General features: G+C 45.2%; 1 protein-coding gene across 2 annotated transcripts in view; it reads right to left on the reverse strand.

Annotated features, from left to right (window-relative positions):
• SLC22A15 (solute carrier family 22 member 15) overlaps nucleotides 1-3,508 on the reverse strand; it is a 46,398-nt gene extending 42,890 nt beyond the window's left edge. The window contains exon 1 of one of the 2 annotated variants that reach the window (XM_075905719.1): nucleotides 3,214-3,508. In XM_075905719.1, the coding sequence (XP_075761834.1) occupies nucleotides 3,214-3,300 (87 nt within the window). In that variant the 5' untranslated portion in view covers nucleotides 3,301-3,508. The remainder of the gene's footprint in view (nucleotides 1-3,213) is intronic. The other variant, XM_075905712.1, reaches the window with a different exon arrangement.
• Between the last annotated feature and the right edge of the window lie 18,546 nt (nucleotides 3,509-22,054).

Here is a 22,054-nt window from a genome sequence, read left to right on the forward strand (position 1 = left end):
GAAATATGTACTATCAATTAAAATAAGTCCGTCATCTTTGACCTTTCTAGTACAAAAAGATTAAATCTTCACTTTGGAGAAACAAACTTATCAAGACCAATAAACGGCATTGCTACAGTAGGACTCAACAGTGGAGCGATGGTAATGATCTATAATGAAATATACCCAAGTATTCCTCTCAGGAAAAGAGAGCATTAGAATGTTTAGCACTGTTTCACAGAATAAGTCATCCAGAGGCAGGAGAAAAAATGAAAAATGTAACATTGTAGATTTAACACTGCAGGTATTATTTGAGATGTGGAAAATAAAAGTCTTGAACAACAAAGCACGCTCCACCTTCCCTCCCCAGAAAAGCATTAATAATTTCAAGCATTTAAGTCTGTCCTGGTGAACAGATTCTAAAAAAATAGAAGCTTGTTTCATTTGGTTGTATAAAAGATTTGGAATGGCTGTTAAAAAGGGTAAAGAAGAAGCTTTATACCAAAATTATCTCCTGCAACAAGGGCTTGTGACTTAAAGGAATTTATATTCTGAAAATGTGCATGTGTGAGAGAGAAAGTTAATGAAGACAGTCATAACACCCATAGAACGATGTGTGTACATATTTTTAACCATAAACTTTTTTGCAGACATAAAATGAACTGAATATATCAAATACCTTTGTCCCACTTTCTTGCATGTTGCTCATTATTTCCTCTGAGGGTACGTCTACACAGCAGTGTTATTCAGCAGTAACATAGCCTGCATCTACACAGCAAGCCATTATTTCGACATGTAAAAATAATGTCGAGCTGGAGGACTTCTTACTCCAACTCCTATAACCCTCATTTCACAAGGAGTAAGGGAAGTCAGGAAGAATGCTCTTTCTTTCTCGGACTTCCTGCTGTGTAGACAGCACCAAAAGATGAAATAAGCTATTTCGACGTAAGCTACACAATTGACATAGCTCAAGTTGTGTAATTTATTTCAGCTTTAGTCCTGCTGTGTAGACATGCCCTGAGTCAGGACTAGTACCTTTCAAGTAACCACTTAAAAAAAAATTAGAATACCACAGAAATGATCATTCACCTGCTATTTCTCATTCCCAATGCAGATTTGATTCAGTCTCCTAATCTATCTGGGGGATTACTGACCAACATCCAGCCAGTCCTGCAACCAAAGATAGCTTAAAAGTTCAATATCACGTAAATCAGTACAAGAAGCAGCAGGTGCTTCAAGAAACTGGAGTCTAGTTTTTCCTATCTACGGGTACATCATGTTTTAAGGTCTGATATCTCATAACACCTGAATTTAAAGATAACTATTTTACAGATTTTTAAATAGCTACTGTAAAAGGCAGATAGATTAATAGTCATTAATGCAGCAAAGAATTTCAAACTTTCAAAAGATAATTTTTAAAATCACTTGCACCCAGCCACATTACATATAGAATCATAGAATAATAGGACTGGAAGGGACCTCAAGAGGTCATCGAGTCCAGCCCCACGCTCTATACACTGATAGAGCTGTGCAACTTCCATAAAAGTTCGCCTGAACAGTCCGCATCCACCTAGAGACAGAGGTGAAGTCACTATGTATTAGATGCACTAAAAAGCATGACTAGTAAGTCAGAATATTCCATCAATGCAATGCAGCTCAGCTATAGCAAACGAAGAAATAATCAATTTTGAGTATTTAAAATTCTAACCATATTAGTACTAGGTATATAAATGATAGTCGACTAGTTGCTTTCCCCTCCCCACCTCTAACAGATAGAGGCAGCGGGGAGGACAGGACAGAGAGGAAGGGGGGTACTTCAAAGCAGCAGCACTGCACTGAGCCAGCCTTGAGTAACTCCCCAGCTGACCCCAGGCTCCGCACAGCTTTTCAAAGCAGAGCGCTTGGAGCCTGGGATCACTAGAGACTCCCCAGCCGACCCCAGGCTCTGTGCAGAGTGCCAGCTTTGAAATGTACAAGAGTCCCCAAAGGGGGCTCTTGTGCATTTCAAAGCGGAAGCACCCGCATGGAGCCCAGAGTCAGCAGGACTTCCCGCTGGCCCTGGGCTCCACAAGGCGTTCCAACTTTGAAATGCACAAGAGTCCCCACTGGGGCTCTTGTACATTTCAAAGGCGGAACGCGGAAGTGTTTATCAACTAGTTGAGTAGTCGATGGAAATTCCACTGACTACTCAACTAGTAATCAATCACTAGTTAATATCCTTAATTAGTACAGTGAGTTTTGCTATACAATTCGGGTTCATTTTAAGGGAGGGGAAAAGAATGAAGACAACTCTGAAAATTCCACTGACCGCAGAAATATGTAGGCACAAACACACCCCTCAATCTTACACGCACTCCAGGACCACTGACTCATCCCCACACCCTTCCTCCCTAGACACCGCCCCCCCAAACCCAACCGCCTGGCACAACCATCCTGTACCCCACAGACCCTCCTCACCTGTCCACCAAGCACAGACCCCCTGCATCCCACAGACCCTCCTCACCTGTCCACCAAGCACAGACCCCCTGCACCCCACAGACCCTCCTCACCTGCCCACCAAGCACAGACCCCCTGCACCCCACAGACCCTCCTCACCTGCCCACCAAGCACAGACCCCCTGCATTCCACAGACCCTCCTCACCTGCCCACCAAGCACAGACCCCCTGCATTCCACAGACCCTCCTCACCTGTCCACCAAGCACAGACCCCCTGCATCCCACAGACCCTCCTCACCTGCCCACCAAGCACAGACCCCCTGCATCCCACAGACCCTCCTCACCTGTCCACCAAGCACAGACCCCCTGCACCCCACAGACCCTCCTCACCTGTCCACCAAGCACAGACCCCCTGCATTCCACAGACCCTCCTCACCTGCCCACCAAGCACAGACCCCCCCCTCTCAACACACACTCCCAGACCCCTCACCTGCTCTCCCATCCAACAGACCCCCTCACCCATCCCACCAGGCACAATCTCTCTCACCCCACAGACCCCCAGCAGAGAAACACCCCCCCAGGCACAGACTAGGCACCGCTCCCCAGGGACAAACCCCACGCAGTAAGCACAAAACCTCCCCCCACGACCTCCTCCAGGCAGAGACCCCTCCTTGACCCCCACACCACAGACTCCCGCACTCGCCCCCTCCCTCAGGACACCCCGTCTCCCAGGCACTGGCTCAGCCCCTCCCCGGGCACAGAGCCACGGAGCCGACACGACGCCCCAGGGCGGCCCCACCTGCAGCAGCACGGCCAGCAGCGCGCACAGATACACCTGGTAGGGCCCCATCTGCCCCACCAGCGAGAAGGCCTCCTCCACCTCCATGCCGCGCCGGGCCCGCGCACGCCGAGCAGCAGCACCCGGGGCCCGGGCAGCCCCTGTCCCAGGGCCGCAGGCAGCGCATCCCCGGCCGGGCGGGAAGCAGCCGGCAGCTCTGACAAGGCAACAGACAGCTCCGCTCGCTACCTGGAGACACCAGGCGCATGCGCGTTCTCCTCTGGAAAGGGGAGGGGGGAGAGAGAGAGAAAGGGCGAACGCGGTGACGCATGCGCAACTCAGCGGGAAAAGACCCATCATAGGCGACGAAGGAGGAATTTAGAGAGATGGCGCACGCGCAGTGCGGCCGTTCTTAGACGACGGACACGCACCTCTGCGGCCATTGGTGCTGAAGGAATGGGAGGGGCTTGAGGGGTAAGGGGCGGGGCGAGACTAGAGCCGCGGGCGGGGTTCTGTCCCAGCCTGCTGTGAGTGGCAGGTACCACGGGCCGGGCACCTGAGCAGGCTGGCTCCTGAGAGCGGGTGTATGCAGCGTGCCTAGCGCCCAGCTTCAGAAGCTGCCTGACGTGCCTGGCAGGCAAGGAGGGCGTGTCTGCGCAGCCGTTACGCTGAAAGTGCTGGGTCAAGCTGTGCTTCCAGAAAAAACAAATTAGCTTTGCCTGAAGGCCCGAGAGAAGCCTTGAGCTGAAAAGCAGCCTGCTGGGGATATTGTAAAGATCTGGCTGGTGTGTGCATATCCCACAGCCCTCCTGGCAACACAGAATTACTGTAATTCTGTTCTGAGTTTCACTGTACCTGGACTGCAAACACTGGGATTCCTCTTCAGATCATATGCATCTTTCGCCTTTTACTTAGGTGAAACAGGTCCAACATCTGTACAGGAGAATCTGAGTTGAATCCCTAATATTGCCCGAAAGTTGAGGATGTCAGCTGTCGCTTTGTTTTTTTTTTAATGTGGCACACTATGCAAATATAAAGTGGGCACTCAACCAGGCCCTCACCTCATTATGGTCAAGCAGGACTGTCGCCTCTTCTGTTTCTGCATATGCACTCTTGTCAAGACTTTGTGAATATTTGTGGGGGAAAAAACTCTATATTAATGTAGGTAAAACCACGAAAAGCAGAAAACCCCTACTTCCTCTAAAATCAGGATATTCCAGGGGGTTTTGACCAGAGACTGTGTGTGGTGAGGGTTGGGGTGGGGAGATAAGGAGCCTTCTTAAAATAGGCTACCCAGAATACAGTGAGGGACCCACTACCCATCCTGAACTTAGTGCCTCACCTCTAACTCTGGGGTAGGAATGTAAAAAGTTACCTGGTAAATATCATCCTTAACAGGTGATGCTTACCAGTTCTGGTTAATCAGTGGGGGCAGGAGCAGCTCCCCAGCTATGGCAGGCAGGGGGCTGCTCCAGTCCTGCTGGGCCTGTGCAGACAGAGCATTTCAGCCCAGACAAAGCAATCTCTGTCCTCAGCAGGCCCAGGTGTGCTGCAGGCAAGGAAACTGCTCCAGCCCAGAAGTTGCCTGCTCCCTTGTTAGCCAGTAAAACAGGATTTTACATCCCTAATCTGGAGTGGCTCTGGCCCTTCCAGTAAGCCTTTTTGTAGTCATTGGCCCATCCCTGTAGCTTGAGGCTTTGTCTAAACTACAGAGCTTTTAGCCACAGAACCATGGGGCAAAGTGGGAGCTTTATTAAGCACTTGCAGAGGTGGCCCATCCATATAGGTGAACTAGGCGGTCGCCTAGGGCGCCAAGTTAAATGGGGCACCAAATAGTGGCACAATATCATCGAGGGGTTTGGAGGTGGGGGTGCTGATTGCATGGTTCGCCTAGGGCACCAGTTGCTGGCAGCTAGTCTAGGGCCGCCCCTGAGCACTTGCAAATGACAAAAGTTTTGATAAACTTAAACAACAAATAGTCTGATAGCACTTTAAAGACTAACAAAACATGTAGATGGTATCATGAGCTTTCGTGGGCACAGCCCACTTCTTCAAATGACTGGAGTTTTGATCTTCAATTGGCAGTGTCGACAAAGTCTGAGTAATCCATTGGCATTTTTAGAGGAAAACAGTTTTCATCATCACCAGATCTATTGATGCCTATGAGTTTCCCAAAATTGTGTAACTGATCCAATGCAGTTTTCAAAAGTTATCTTAGTATAGACAGAAATGCCATAAACTTATAGTTACTGCATCCCCCATACCATTTCCAATGATTTTTAATGGTCAGTTTTGTATCCTGTAGTGATTTACTTATGAAAGCCACATACACACCCTGATTCATTGGCAAGCTATATGGCCAACCAAAAGCAATTATTTCATATTGCTGCTACTCCATGCTATCTATCGATCTATTGCATTTGAACTATTGAGTCCATGTAACAGAAGACTGAGGCTGTAGAAATGCCTTCAGATTTGCCTTACTCACCAGTCTAAGGGGGTGGTTGTGAAAAGCACTTCAACAGCATGCAGGTGTATGTCTATCTACTACTACTTTCATTTGGTACCACTCAAGACATTAACATTAGGTGTGAAAAGAAATTGGCCAGATTGGGTAGACCATAATATGATTGCCCCCTCTTCTTTCTTGCATGCTTTGTCAGCAGTTAGAATATTAACTTTTTAAATGCCACCATTACAATTTTTTTTTTAGTGAGTCCCCCATTGCTTTGACTGGCAACAATTTACACTTATGATTACATCTTGTTCCCATTTTGAAAATTATCTTCACAACCATAATGGCAAGAGACTTTTTTATTTAACTGAAAGCTTAGGAGTGCAATGAGGCAGCCACTGAGGAATAGTACAAGCTCACCATGCTGTCATAAACTGGCAAAAATTAATTTGCATGCACAAAGGACCCTTTGCTAACTAAAAGACCAATAGTGTCCTCATTCCTGGCTTATTAGGAAAAATTGTCCCAGAAAAAAAAAGTACAGTGCTGGTTCTTGCAGCTAAATGTAAGCAGGGTCTGAACCAATGCTTCCATTACAGCCAGCTGGAATGGGAAAGAAATCCTAGGGCTACGTCTACACTGGCACATTCTCACGCAAAAACTCTTTTGCGGAAGAGTTCTTCTGCAAAAACTCCTCCAGAAGAGAGCATCTACACTGGCATGTGCTTTTGTTCAAGAGATGTGCTTTTGCGCAAGAGTATCCATGCCAGTGTAGACGCTCTCTTGTGCAAGAAAGCTCTGATGGCTATTTTGACCATAGGGCTTTCTTGCGCAAGAAATTCATGTTGCCTGTCTACACTGGCCTCTTCTGGGAGAGCTCTTGCACAAACGGGCTTCTTCCTGAGCGGGAGCGTCAGAGTTCTTGTGCAAGAAGCCCTGATTTTATACATTAGAACGTCAGTTTACTTGCACAAGAACATGCGGCCAGTGTAGACAGGCAGCAAGTTTTTGCGCAAGAGCGGTTGCTTTTGCGTGAGATCACGCCAGTGTGTTTATGTACATACAGTTCACTCAGTTTGCTTAGGCCTGCTAAATATTCAATTGTTAGAATGGTATTTTGCCCATTGTAACCAATTTGACTGTTGTGGGGTCACAAACTGTGTTAACACTAAATGAGGAATTGTGAGATATGACCAACAATTCTTTCAGTTATTGTGGGAATGCAGAAAAGTCAAACTGTGTTTAACTCAGTGCAAGAGAAACTGTCAGTATAAAGAATCTTGTATGGACAAGGCTTTCCTTGCCAAACTCTGTGAAGTTAACTGCAGGGAGGGCAGAACTCTGAATCAGAAACGCTTCATGCCTTCCAGGTGTGTGCTGTAAGATTGGTTCACGCTGTTTCTTCTCCGCATTCTAATGATAGAACTAGAACAGACTCCATCAGGAGTCACTTTTATTATTTTAAAATTTATTCCAGCAGATGCCAGAATTCTTTTGTGGCTGGACTGTGTTTTGGGCTAACATCCAAAATCACTAGGTTTGGCCCAGAGCCAAATCCACCATAAGGTTGGCTGTAGGCTGGTGGGAGCAGCAAGTGGGCAGCATTGCCCCATGCTCAATGAGGGGAGACTTCATGATGCGTACCTATGAACTCTGGGTCTGCTTTGACTGGACAGAGCTATGAGCGGGGTGTTTGAAGTGGAGAGAAGGCATACTATATGAGTTGGGGGTTGGACTAAAGATCTTGAAGTAAAGGACTCTATGGATGGTGCCTTGCTTATGGGTTTTCTTGGTTTATGAGTGTTTCCTTAGATTAATCCTAGATTACTATTATTAAACAGACTGTTTCTGTCTCTGACTCAGTACTTGTGAAAGGGGAAGAATTGCCTCTAAAGGCACCCAGTGTGTAAGTTGAAATTTTCCTAATTCACTGGGTGGGGGCTCGAGTTAGTTTGGTTACATTCTTGAAAGAACCCCCTAGATACTGAACCTGGCAGAAGGTTTACATAAACATGAATTCCCAATGCTTAAACATGAAAGCCCAACTCTGCGGCCCTTATTCATGTGAACAATCTACAGACCTCACTAGCACATCTCCCATAAGGAAAGGCTGTAAGCTCATCTAACTTGCCAGATGCATTTTCCAGGTTTGCTCTTTCTAAGAAAATAGGCAAAACCTCCTTATTAAAGCTGGGAGATCATTCCAACCCATCAGAATTTTGGTTTCCAGCTTATAAGTACCTATTCTAAATAGCACTGAAATTCCTCCCTTCAGGGAAAACAGTGCTGGAGTTCCTCTGGTTTCCTTGTAGTATATGTGCAGCAGCAGCATGCCATCAGCAGTCTAAAGAAGAAGATGTCATCTGAAGAAGTGGGTTGTGCCCACGAAAGCTCATGATACCATCTACATGTTTTGTTAGTCTTTAAGGCGCTTCTAGACTGTTTGTTGTTTTTTAAGTTTTTCCTGTTACAGAATAACTCGGCTGCCCCTCTGAAACTTAGCAGTCTAGAATGTCATCAGGGAGGCGGTAATGATGCCTCTCATAGTACTTACTTTTACTGGCTTTCTCTTACTGTACATGAAAGTTTTCTGTGATGCAGCAGGCTTATCTCATAGTACTATGGAAGCCTAGCATATGGTTAATTACAATTATACAGTGACTGTTCTGCCAAACAATCCACTAAGGCCTTTTTGTTTCTCTCATGTACCATTTGCATTTTTTGCAGACAGTGCAACACACAGTTCCTTTGGAGGTATTTTTTGGTTTTAAATGAGGACCTAGGAAGATAAATTTCTGTCTGGATTATGAATGCTGTTACAGTCTGGCCCTGTCCTTTCTGGACTAACATCAGTCTTGTAAATGGACCCAAACTCTGGACCCACATGCTTCTAAGACAGCCTTCCAGATCTGGGTAGTGACTAGGAAGTCACTGTTCTTAGCTCTGGGTCTCTTGGGCACACACCCAGGTGGATACCCATGCTGACACCCCTCTTGGGCAGTGTGACCACACAGTCAAGCCAACTTGTATGTCTACTCAACAATGAGACACCTGTGGCTGGCACGGGAGTGTCCACAGCAATGAAACCGCCCAGCAGCCTGAGCTCCATGAGCCAGAGCCAACTGGCATGGTCCATCCATCCATATCTAGCTGCTATGTAGACCCTAGAACCAGTATCACAGCCCTACTGAGCCCCCAGTTACTTAGATACGTTCCCCCAGAATCCACTTGGTTGTGGGAGCTCTAGTTTCTCAGTTATCCCATTCAGGGACAGCATGGCATGCAAGAAAGGAATACAAGCTTAGCAAAGCAATTTCTTATCCACAGACACTTTTTCTCATAACAAAACACACTAAAGGGTTACAGCTCTTTCAAAATCAATGGACAGTCCTGAAATGCATGCTGGACTCACCCAAAGGCATGTCTGTCTTTTTCAAACACCTCAGCAGCTTCCTGTTTTGTTCTCTTGAATAACTACAGCCCACCTCTGTGAAGAGAATCTATTTTAAACCTGCCGGCAATGCTTTATTCTTCTGTGTCTACAGGCCTTATCCTTTCATCATTCAAACCAGTTTGGTAGTTTGTCTAGATACAGGAGATAGAATCTTCAACATTAATAGATTAGGCATTGTCTCTTTAACAGCCCGTAAGTCTCTGTTCTTTCCTCAGTTTGTAGAAAAAGTGGGCAAGACATCCTTTTTACTTTGGAGACTGTCTAGGATCTCAGAGCAGTTGGCAGGGCCTGTTCTGGAGTTGTAAGCGAAGAAGATGTGGCAGATGGAAGCATAGAATCATAGAATAATAGGACTGGAAGGGACCTCGAGAGGTCATCGAGTCCAGCCCCCCGCCCTCAAGGCAGGACCAAGCTCCGTCTACACCATCCCTGAGAGATGTCTATCTAACCTGTTCTTAAATATCTCCAGAGAGGGAGATTCCACCACCTCCCTTGGCAATTTATTCCAATATTTGACCACCCTGACAGTTAGGAATTTTTTCCTAATGTCCAATCTAAACCTCCCCTGCTGCACTTTAAGCCCATTACTCCTTCTCCTGTCCTCAGAAACCAAATGGAACAAATTTTATCCTTCCTCCTTGTGACACCCTTTTAGATATTTGAAAACCGCTATCATGTCCCCCCTTAATCTTCTTTTTTCCAAACTAAACAAGCCCAGTTCATGAAGCCTGGCTGGGGGGACATGATAGCAGTTTTCAAATATCTAAAAGGGTGTCACAAGGAGGAAGGAGAAAATTTGTTCCTCTTGGTTTCTGAGGACAGGACAAGGAGTAATGGGCTTAAAGTGCAGCAGGGGAGGTTTAGATTGGACATTAGGAAAAAATTCCTAACTGTCAGGGTGGTCAAATATTGGAATAAATTGCCAAGGGAGGTGGTGGAATCTCCCTCTCTGGAGATATTTAAGAACAGGTTAGATAGACATCTGTCAGGGATGGTGTAGGTGGAGCTTGGTCCTGCCTTGAGGGCGGGGGGCTGGACTCTATGACCTCTTGAGGTCCCTTCCAGTCCTATTATTCTATGATTCTATGATAGGTCATGTTCTCTAAACCTTTAATCATTCTTGTCGCTCTTCTCTGTACCCTTTCCAATTTCTCCACATCTTTCTTGAAATGTGGCGCCCAGAACTGGACACAGTACTCCAGCTGAGGCTTAACTAGTGCAGAGTAGAGCAGCAGAATGACTTCACGAGTTTTGCTTACAACACACCTGTTGATACAACCTAGAATTATATTTGCTTTTTTTGCAACAGCATCACACTGTTGACTCATATTCAACTTGTGGTCCACTATGACCCCTAGATCCCTTTCCGCCATGCTCCTTCCTAGACAGTCGCTTCCCATCTTGTATGTATGGAACTGATTGTTCCTTCCTAAGTGGAGCACTTTGCATTTCTCTTTATTAAACTTCATCCTGTTTACCTCTGACCATTTCTCTAACTTGCTAAGGTCATTTTGAATTATGTCCCTATCCTCCAAAGAAGTTGCAACCCCACCCAGTTTGGTATCATCTGCAAACTTAATAAGTGTACTCTCTATCCCAATATCTACATCATTGATGAAGATATTGAACAGTACGGGTCCCAAAACAGACCCTTGCGGAACTCCACTTGTTATCCCTTTCCAGCAGGATTTAGCACCGTTAACAACAACTCTCTGACTATGGTTATCCAGCCAATTATGCACCCACCTTATCGTTTTCCTATCTAAGAGTACGTCTACACTACAACGTTAATTCGAACTAACTTAGTTCGAATTAGTTAATTCGAACTAAGCTAATTCGAACTAACGGATCCAGACTAAAAAACTAGTTCGAATTAGTGTTTTGCTAATTCGAACTAGCATGTCCACATTAAGTGGACCCTGAACCAGGCTTAAGGATGGCCGGAAGCAGTGCCGGCAGGACATCAGAGGAGGACTTAGAGCATGGAGATGCTGTCTCAGGATAGCCGAGGACTGTGCTTAAAGGGTCCTGACCCCCACCCCGGACAGACAGTTCTCAGGGGTGCCCCGCTTGCAAAGCAGTCCTGGCTTGGATTGCCCGGAGTACCCACACTGGGCACATCACAGCACTCGGCCATCAGACTGGCTGCACTTGCCGCAGGCTGCCATCTGGAGAGAGGGGGCAATTGGGGGGCTGCAGGAGAGCTTCCACACCCAGAAGCCCGCAGAGCCAGCCCAGTCCTCCCCATCGGGGGCGCGTACCCCATTCCACCCTCACCTCCTTCCACTTACCCTTCCCTAGCCCCTCTTCTTGATGTACAAAATAAAGGACAATTGTGTTCAAAAATGGAATCTGTCTTTATTGAACAAAACTGGGGGAGACTGGGAAAAGGAGGTGGGAGAGGGGGAGAGAGAGGGTGGGAGAGGGGAGGGCAACTAAAATGATCAGGGGTTGGGAACAGGTCCCATATGAAGAGAGGCTAAAGAGACTGGGACTTTTCAGCTTAGAAAAGAGGAGACGGAGGGGGGACAGGATAGAGGTCTCTAAAAGCAGGAGTTGGGTGGAGAGGGTGCATACAGAAAAGTTCTTCATTAGTTCCCATAAAGAAGGACTAGAGGACACCAAAGGAAAGGAATGGGTAGCAGGCTTCAAACTAGTAACAGAAAGTTGTTCTTCACAAAGCAAAGAGTCAACCTGTGGAACTCCTTGCTGCAGGAGGCTGTGAAGGCTACAACTAGAACAGAGTTTAAAGGGAAGTGAGATCAATTCATGGAGGTTGGGTCCATGGAGTGGTATTAGCCAGTGGGTAGGAGTGGTGTCCCTGCCCAAGGTTTGTGGAAGGCTGGAGAGGGATGGCACGAGACAAATGGCTTGGTCACTGTCTTCGGTCCATCCCCTCCAGGGTCCCTAGGGTTGGCCGCCGTCGGCAGACAGGCTACTGGGCTAGATGGACCTTTGGTCTGACCCAGTACGGCCATTGTAAGCTCAGGGCTCAGGGTCGGGGGTCTCAGTGGACCACCTTGATTTTCATGCACACCTTCTCCTGGGTGGCCAGGCTGGCAGCTCTCCTGCCCTAGCCGGCCACTTTCCTGTGCCTAGTGCGGAGGTCGTGGACGAGGTCCACGATGTCTGCACTAGCCCAGGCGGGTGCCCACCTCTTGCGGTCCCGGGCAAGCTCCCGGGAGCCGCCAGCCTGGTCCCGGGAAGAGGGGGAGGGCTGGGGGGCATCGGGTGGGTGGCTCGATCCGTGCCAGGTGCAGGGTCTGCTGGCTGGGTGCTGGCAGGCTTGCACCTGGCACGGGCACCGTAGCCAGCCCATGCCCCTTTAAGGGGTCTGGGGCCGGGAGGGGGGCAGACGAGTTTCCCTGGTGTTGGCCAGAGTGGCCACCAGGGAAACCTGGGGAGGGCTAGCCTCCCACTAGTTCGAATTAAGGGGCTACACACCCCTTAATTCGAACTAGCTAGTTCAAACTAGGCTTAATCCTCGTAAAATGAGGTTTTCCTAGTTCGAACTAAGCGCTCCGCTAGTTCGAATTAAATTCGAACTAGCGGAGCGCTAGTGTAGCGCCTATTAAAGTTAGTTCGAACTAACGTCCGTTAGTTCGAACTAACTTTGTAGTGTAGACATACCCTAAGTTATATTTGCCTAGTTTATCAATAAGAATATCATGCGAGACCGTATCAAATGCCTTACTAAAGTCTAGGTATATGACATCCACCACTTCTCCCTTATCCACAAGGCTTGTTATCCTATCAAAGAAAGCTATCAGATTAGTTTGGCATGACTTGTTCTTCACAGACCCATGCTGGCCATTCCCTATCACTTTATTACCTTCCAAGTGTTTGCATATGATTTCCTTAATTACCTGCTCCATTATGTTCCCTGGGACAGACGTTAAACTGACCGGTCTGTAGTTTCCTGGGTTGTTCTTATTCCCCTTTTTATAGATGGGCACAATATTTGCCCTTTTCCAGTCTTCTGGAATCTCCCGTCTTCCATGATTTTTCAAAGATCATAGCTAAAGGCTCAGATACCTCCTCTATCAGCTCCTTGAGTATCCTGGGATGCATTTCATCAGGACCTGGTGACTTGCTGACATCTAACTTTCCTAAGTGATTTTTAACTTGGTCTTTGTGTATCCTATCTTCTAAACATACCCTCTCTCTGCTTGTATTCACTACGTTAGGCACACCTCCAGACTTCTTGGTGAAGACCGAAACAAAGAAGTCATTGAGCATCTCCGCCATTTCCAAGTTTCCTGTTACTGCTTCTCCCTCCTCACTAACCAGTGGGCCTACCCTGTCTTTGGTCTTCCTTTTGCTTTTAATGTATTTATAAAAGGTCTTCTTGTTTCCCTTTATGCCTGTAGCTAGTTTGGTCTCATTTTGTGCCTTTGCCTTTCTAATCTTGCCCCTGCATTCCCGTGTTGCTTGCCTATATTCATCCTTTGTTATTTGTCCTAGTTTCCATTTTTTATATGACTCCTTTTTTATTTTGAGATCATGCAAGATCTCCTTGTTAAGCCACGCTGGTCTTTTGCCATATTTTCTATCTTTCCTACACAGCGGAATTGTTTGCTTTTGGGCCCTTAACAACGTCCCTTTGAAATATTTCCAACTCTCCTCAGTTGTTTTTCCCTTCAGTCTTGCTTCCCATGGGACCTCACCTACAAGTTCTCTGAGCTTATCAAAATCTGCCTTCCTGAAATCCATTACCTCAATTGTGCTGGTCTCCCTTCTACCTTTCCTTAAGATCATGAACTCTATTATTTCATGATCACTGTCCCCCATACTGTCTTCCACTTTCAAGTTCTCAACTAGTTCCTCCCTATTTGTTAAACCAAATCCAGAACAGCTTCTCCTCTGGTAGCTTTTTCAACCTTCTGAAGCAGAAAGTTGTCTCCAATGCAGTCCAGAAACTTATTGGATAGCCTGTGCCCCGCTGTGTTAGTTTCCCAACATATGTCTGGATAGTTGAAGTCCCCCATCACCACCAAATCTTGGGCTTTGGATAGTTTTGTTAATTGTTTAAAAAAGGCCTCATCCACCTCTTGCACCTGGCTAGGTGGCCTGTAGTAGACTCCTAGCATGATATCACCCTCATTTTTTACCCCTTTTAGCTTAACCCAGAGACTCTCTACACAGCTATCTCCTACGTTCATCTCCACTTCAGTCCAAGTGTGTACATTTTTAATATACAAGGCAACCCTTCCTCCCTTTTTTCCCTGTCTGTCCTTCCTGAGCAAGCCGTACCCTTCCATACCAACATTCCAATCATGCGTCCTCACACTTATAGTCATTGAGTGACTATAAGGCCAGAAGGGACCATCAGATCCTCTAGTTTGACTTCCTGTCACAAATCACTGACACCACTCAAACATCTGCCCACTAAACCCAGCAACTGGAATTAGACCAAAGTAGTACGTGCTTCAGGAGACTAAACTATTGTGTGTCACAGGCAGAGAACAGGAGGGATTGAGATGCACCAATACCTAAGTCCACTGCAGTGACAGAAACTGATTGAGACATACCCAGATGATATTCTGACTGTAAACATATTCTAGGGCTATCAATGGCTAACCTCCTCCTAGTGGTGGAAGATGCTGCTCCACTGACCACACATCTGGTGCCCCCAGCTGAGGAATCAGAGACACCGGGACTTCTTCAGCTAGAGTTACTAATTGGTTATGTACACTCTTGTAGCAGAGCATTTCTCTACTCAATCAATATACATCTTGGAGTATCTCCCTATCAGAGGAAGTTGAGGAGCCTGTGATCCCCAAGGCCCCATGGTTATCTCAGATAAAGGGCTATCAGCATTAGCTAAACGGAGCTGCAGAATTATCTTCAGGAGAATGTTCTCATTTTATAAGAAAGAGACCCTGAAAAAAATCCAACTCTCCCTGGCAAAGAAAACCAATTGATCCTGCACTACTGAAAGAGGAAGGAAGAGAATTTCAGGTATTTCCTGCTACTCAAGAAAACAGGCAGCTTCACCCCTTCTTCCATCTCAGCAATCTCAGTTTTATGTAGTGAAAGAAACTTTCACAAACCTTTTTCTGGAGACAGTCACGCATCTCATAGAAATCAGCTGGTTGTGCTTGAAATGTGGGTCTGTTTTGGGACTGTCTCTGTTCAATATCTTCATCAGCAATTTAGATATTGGCATAGAAAGTACGCTTATTAAGTTTGCAGATGATACCAAGCTGGGAGGGATTGCGACTGCTCTAGGGGATAGGGTCATAATTCAAAATGATCTGGACAAATTGGAGAAATGGTCTGAGGTAAACAGGATGAAGTTTCATAAAGACAAACGTAAAGTGCTCCACTTAGGAAGGAACAATCAGTTTCACACATACAGAATGAGAAGCGACTGTCTAGGAAGGAGTATGGCAGAAAGGGATCTAGGGGTTATAGTGGACCACAAGCTGAATATGAGTCAGCAGTGTGATGCTGTTGCAAAAAAAGCAAACATGATTCTGGGACGCATTAACAGGTGTGTTGTGAGCAAGACACGAGAAGTCATTCTTCCTCTCTGCTCTGTGCTGGTTAGGCCTCAGTTGGAGTATTGCGTCCAGTTCTGGGCACCGCATATCAAGAAAGATATGGAGAAATTGGAGAGGGTCCAGAGAAGAGCAACAAGAATGATTAAAGGTCTAGAGGACATGACCTATGAAGGAAGACTGAAAGAATTGGGTTTGTTCAGTTTAGAAAAGAGAAGATTGAGGGGAGGGACATGATAGCAGTTTTCAGGTATCTAAAAGGGTGTCATAAGGAGGAGGGAGAAAACTGGTTCATCTTGGCCTCTGAGGATAGAACTAGAAGCAATGGGCTTAAACTGCAGCAAGGGAGGTTTAGGTTGGACATTAGGAAAAAGTTCCTAACTGTCAGGCTAGTCAAACACTGGAATAAATTGCCCAGGGAGGTTGTTGAATCCCCATCTCTAGAGATATTTAAGAGTAGGTTAGATAAATGTCTATCAGGGATGGTCTAGACAGTATTTGGTCCTGCCAGGAGGGCAGGGGACTGAACTCGATGACCTCTCGAGGTCCCTTCCAGTCCTAGTATTCTATGATTCTATGAAATCATGGACACCGGAATGTCCTTCACAGTATGGTTCAATCATCCATTGTGTTATTTATGATTAATTATCTTATTGTTACTGGGGTGTCAGGAAGATCAGGGTCCAATATTGTAGGATGTTCTACAAACAGAAGAGGCCTTACCCTGAAGAGGTTACAATCAAATTTAAGACATGAATCAACAAGAGGAATGGGGCAGAGACACCACAAGACCAGCCATACGGGGTCAGACCAAAGGTCTATCTAACCCAGTGTCCTGTTTTCCGACAGTGGCCAGTGCCACATGATTCAGAGTGAATGACGAGAACAGGTAATCATCATGTAATCCATCCCATGTTTCCCATTCCAAGCTTCTGACAACAGAGGCTAGTGAGACCAGAGGTCAAGGAGAAAAGTGACATGGGTGTATAGACTATTTGTGAGCACTGTTAGATTGTTTTGACTCAATTGATTTTATGTTACAATATAAATAAGTCAATGAGATGAATACAAGAGGTCCCTACTGGCCCTCTGCCTAGTTGATATCAGCTGATAGTTATAAAGCAACTACCTTGTTCTTATTCAAATCCTTTCCTACCCACTGCTACACTGATGCACTGGGAAACTAATTCAGATAGGGCACAAGGAGAAACACAGAAGGAAATGTGCTGGAGAACAAACACCCATTGTTGGCATCATCAATGGAGCAAAAGGGCAGGAGAAGACAAAATGGGTTGTGAAGGTTCTTAACACTAAGGGCAAAAAGCTTGTATTTGATGTGGTGGAGAAGTGGGAGCCACTAGGGAGGTTCAGATTGTGGTGGGTATGTGGATGACATGTTTAGAGCAGTGTCATGGCCAGAACAGTCATATTATTACTCATAACTCTTCTCTATAAAGTCCAACTCCAGGAGGTTCTGATGTTTCAGATGAGACCTTCACATTCTGTTGGGTTACAGACAACTTGCAAACCCCTTGAAAGCTGGTAGCAATTCAGGCTGGATCAGAATTTCTAGCTGGCCCTATTTCTACAATTGGTATCCAGAATTTTGGAGGAGTTCAGATCTGGATTTAGGTTTGAACTTCAATATTGGACCAAACCCCAGGTCTGATCATTACTGAACTTAGGGAAAGTCAGAATAGAAAACCAAATCTTACTTTTGTAGTTCAGGGTCATCTTTGTTTTCAAGCTTGTCTGATCTAACTCATTTAATATTCACTGTAAGGTGTTTATGACTGTTAAAATCATTCACAGGTTAACAACAGAGATGTTGCAGGAGTCAACATAGCTGAATAGATTAGCTAAGAAGATAAGTATGGTTATTGAAAGAGATACTCATCCTCATAGATGTTGGCATTTGCATTGATGGAAAAAGAAATAGAAGGGAAAAAACAGCCATGTGCCAGTATGATGTTATTTGGATGAAAGAATTGATTTTGAATGTTTCCCTGAGGCATGTTTACTATGAATAACACAGACCTATGAAGTGTGAGTTTGGTTGCCAGAAAAAGAATTACACAACTGAATAGAATGTGGTATGTAAATCACTTTTGTGAAGGGGGAAGAACTGTGTTTATTTCTGCTCCAGATTTATAAATCCAGGATTTTTTTGTAACAAAGAATTCTGGAAGTTCTGTTCTTATCCACAAGGGGGAGCAGAGGTCATATGTAAAATTTGTCTAGTCCTTTCAGCACAACACAGCTGCTTAAAACAACTAACTGCAGCTGAAGGTAGGAGAGAAATTAAAGAGAAAGGGATGATGGCCTGGACCTTAATTCAGTAGTGGACACACATCATAAAGCACACACTAGATAGGAACATCAAAGTCTGTGGAACTGTAGGTGACTTATCAGGCTTATATAGCCAACAGTACACAAGGGAGGGATGTTGGTAGCATCTCATCTGACTGCTGTTGACTTCCCTAACTCTGTGGGTTCTGTTTTTTCCACTCCAGTTCACCCATGAAAGGTCACGATTCTATATATTTTTGTTAGTCTCTAAGATGCCACAGAACCACTTGTTTTTAAAGTTACAGACTAACATGGCTACCCCTCTCAGACCTATTGATCACGTACCAGTTTTGTAACTGCATGAACTGGAGGCAGCCTTTCCACAAGTTAGAGTCAAACCTGCAACAGGATTGTAAGCAGTCGTGGGCTACCATCCTTGTGCATAGACATAAATTCACCAATCGGAACCAATGGAGGGCAGAAGGGAGCTTCTGTTAGTACACTGAGTGATTTTAGTGACAGGGATCAGATTGAGAGCCCTGGAGAAGGATAAAATTCTCTCTTTATTCCCCCAAAATATACAAGCAACAGCAACAGGAGGTTCCTTCTGCTCCCACCACCACCACCAGTGTCAGGAAGGGCCACCTCACCAAGTCACAAGATTTTTTTATGCTTCATCACCCAGCCAGTCACTGATGGAGACTGCCAACTGAGGTGTGGAGTAGCACTAGTGGATGGTGGCTTTTCGGTGATGTGGAAATGCTAGAACTACACTAAGACTGCTAACTAATTGCATACAGGCCACTAAACAGCCATAGGATGATAACAATTCCATTGCACTTTGATGGCATGAGTGCACCTCCAGGCTTCAACAATATTAGCGTGCCTTGCTACTGACTATATCATAGATTTGCCATTGGGTATGATTTCAGTGCATGATATTCTAAGAGGATTTGGCATTTATGACTGGTTCAATGGCCTTGACACCTGAGGCATACAGAAAATAGGAGTCTGCATAAGTCTGAGAGTGTATCCCAGACGCCTTTAATGACTGTAGTTGGAGTGAATTGTGTTGAGGGTACAAAGGATTGTAGCGATAAGGCATGCCCTGGAAAGCAGAAGGTTACTCTCCTGCCCTAACAGTGGTTGTAGGAGAAAAGGGGCTCGGTTTCTTGGCAAAAGTTAACCTGCTTGTTTCCTCACAGACCATTTTATGATCTAGAGAGCAGCGATTTTAAACAAAAATTCATCCTAGATCCCCTGCTTTCCCATAAGGAGGAACTGGGAGAGAACAGAAAAACAGCAAGGAAACGTAGAGCCAGTGACCATGAGTTAACTGATGTCTGAGTAGCAAAACACTGTACATATACTGCCACAGCCATGTGTGGAAATAATAGATCTCCGTATGGCTCTGCTGTGTCTATAGCTGAAAATACTGCAATCAGTACTGGGCACTGCACTGTCAAAAAGATATTGATAAATTGGATGGTGTTTAGTGAAGAAGAGCAAAAATAAACCCATTTCACAGGTCAGGAATTGCCAAAGCACAGCATGCTCTGGCCAAGACCTCCAATTGCTAGAACTCTGCCTACAGGAGAGGTGCCAGGATACAGCTCATGCAGCATAAAGCAGGGATTAGGGATCTGACTGATGGGATATGTCTAGACTGCACCCCTCTGCCGGCGGAGGAATGCAGATTAGGCTGGGCAAAATTGCTAATGAAGCGGGGATTTAAATATCCCGTGCTTCATTAGCATAAAAATGGCTGCCGCTTTTTTCTGGCATGGAGCTTTGTCGGAGAAAAGCGGCAGTCTAGACGCTGATCTATCACTAAAGAAAGCCTTTTCCTATAGATCCCTTATGCCTTGTAAAACGAGGTATACCAGATCTATCAGAAAAGGCTTTCTTTAGCGACAGATCAGCGTCTAGACTGCTGCTTTTCTCCGACAAAGCTCCATGCCAGAAAAAAGCGGCAGCCATTTTTATGCTAATGAAGCACGGGATATTTAAATCCCCGCTTCATTAGCAATTTCACCCAGCCTAATCTGCATCCCTCTGCCGGGAGAGGGGTGCAGTCTAGACATACCCATGGAGTTGTGTTGGTGTAAAGTGCGTGAGAGGAGAACAAGGACCAAGATCCCTGAAAACTGTTGCTTTTAATAATCCATGTTGTCATTAGTAATTCCAAACAGGATTTGACAGTGTCCCATTTAGTAATAGATTGATTACCCAAACAAGGAATTTCCCATTTAAAATGGCCTCAGCTTGGCTTTATATGTTTGCTTTACTGAATACAAAGATCACAGGAAGCTGACTGAGTTGTGTTATTTATATGTACTGCACTATTACATTCCTAGGCCTCTGCTGCATGCAGTGCAGCTGCTGTTTTGTGAGGCAGAATTCATGCAGTATGTTCATGAAGCGGCATCCACACTGTGCTCTCTGTAGGAGTCTTTTTAACGCTTTGTTATTTTTTTCCTAATCAAAAGTAAAAGTTCATTCAGACTTCTAGGCCTTGTTGACATTAGGTCTATTTTGAGAGGAATTTACCGTTTTGGCTGTACAAGCAATGGTGGGAGCACTAGTGTAGTTAATGGATGGATGGTTTTTGCCAAATCATCTGGACCAGATCAGAGCAGGATTAGAGAACACAGTGGTAAAAACATCAGCAGACAATCTACACTAGTGCTTCCACCACTGAATTCACACCATGGGAAGTAAACAGAGATTTTGTGGGCAGTGTTTGCTCTTTGTGATTATCAAGGCTGCTCCCCACACTGGCACTCCAAGTGTAGAAGGTAGGGGTCTACAAGAGACCTTAAAATACCTTGCCTCTACAGGCTCTGCTTACAAAAATTCCTCGGAGCCACAGAATTACTGACTTTGGGGGATAGCTGCCACCATCAAGTGATTTACCCTAAAAAACCAGGAGGGAACACTTGACTTTTCCCCAGGGGTACCCCAAGTTCTTTTACCACAAGAGAATTTGAAAAACAAGAGAAGAGAAAAACAAACTGCAGTCTCTGGTAGCTGACCGTTTAGTCTAGGCAGGCAGACACACACACACAGACCACTGTTCCTTCCCAGGACACAAGAATCAAATCATCACCTTTAAAAGGGCTTTTTATTAACAAAACAAAAGATATACTTGATAAAGCATACTTGATTGCTAGATGTTACAGAACAACTAAGTAAAACAAATCAAAACACAGAGAAAATATCTGGGAACAACTCTTAGATATTCAATGGGGGAGGCATAGATTCACATAGAGCAGTTCAAACCAAACCACAAAACTAAAGAAAAATACCCTGATCGCGACTAGATACACTCTTTCCCTGTATTTATTCATGATCCTTCCTGATTCAGTCCACTTCCATGCCCTGAATTCCTTGGAGACATGCTAGTCCTGCCTGGATTTAAATCATTCTGTATCTCTCAACTCCTGGCTTACCGTCCCCGCACAAAGAAAGCAGGCAAGGTATCTTATACAATTCAAATTTCGGCACCGTATTCCCATTGGTTCTTCTGGCTCCTTGCCAACACTCTTACTAGCTACCTGAGTTTAACCCCTTGGTCACCTGGTGCCGCCCAGCACTGCTCCTGTCCATTACTGGAAAACAATTTGGAAGTAATGACACAAAAATACAATACTGCAAAATGCAACTGTATTTTGGACAGCATATTCTATTAATGGTATGCTAATTAATCATACAAGTCGCATACAAGTAAAATAAAATCATACCAAAAGGACAGAGAGATCGCTAACAGGTGATTAATATGATATAAAATTCTACATAGACAGATGAAGTTATATTCCTATTATATTAGAGATGAACCCACACTGCAAAATTCAGATCAACATCCAGATTTTGAACTCCTTTGAAATCTGTGGTGTTCACAGCTGGGTGTTTGTTCAGCCCAATACAGAGATAGGAAGAAGCTGGGGAATTCAGTTCTTGGATTTCAAACCTTCCCCAAGTTCAAAAGTGGTTTTGATTGAATCCAGAAGGGATTTCCAGCCTCTTTTGCACCTGCCACTCATCATCATCACAGAAAAGCTAGACTTCTTTTAAAAAATACACTAGGGGGCTGTGCCCTCTGCTTGCTCCACTTACCAACACGCCTCTCTCTGGGGGTAGGTGTCTGGCCAGGAAGGAGAG

This window comes from Pelodiscus sinensis, chromosome 1 (genome assembly GCF_049634645.1).
Source record: "Pelodiscus sinensis isolate JC-2024 chromosome 1, ASM4963464v1, whole genome shotgun sequence".
Lineage (NCBI taxonomy): Eukaryota > Metazoa > Chordata > Testudines > Trionychidae > Pelodiscus > Pelodiscus sinensis.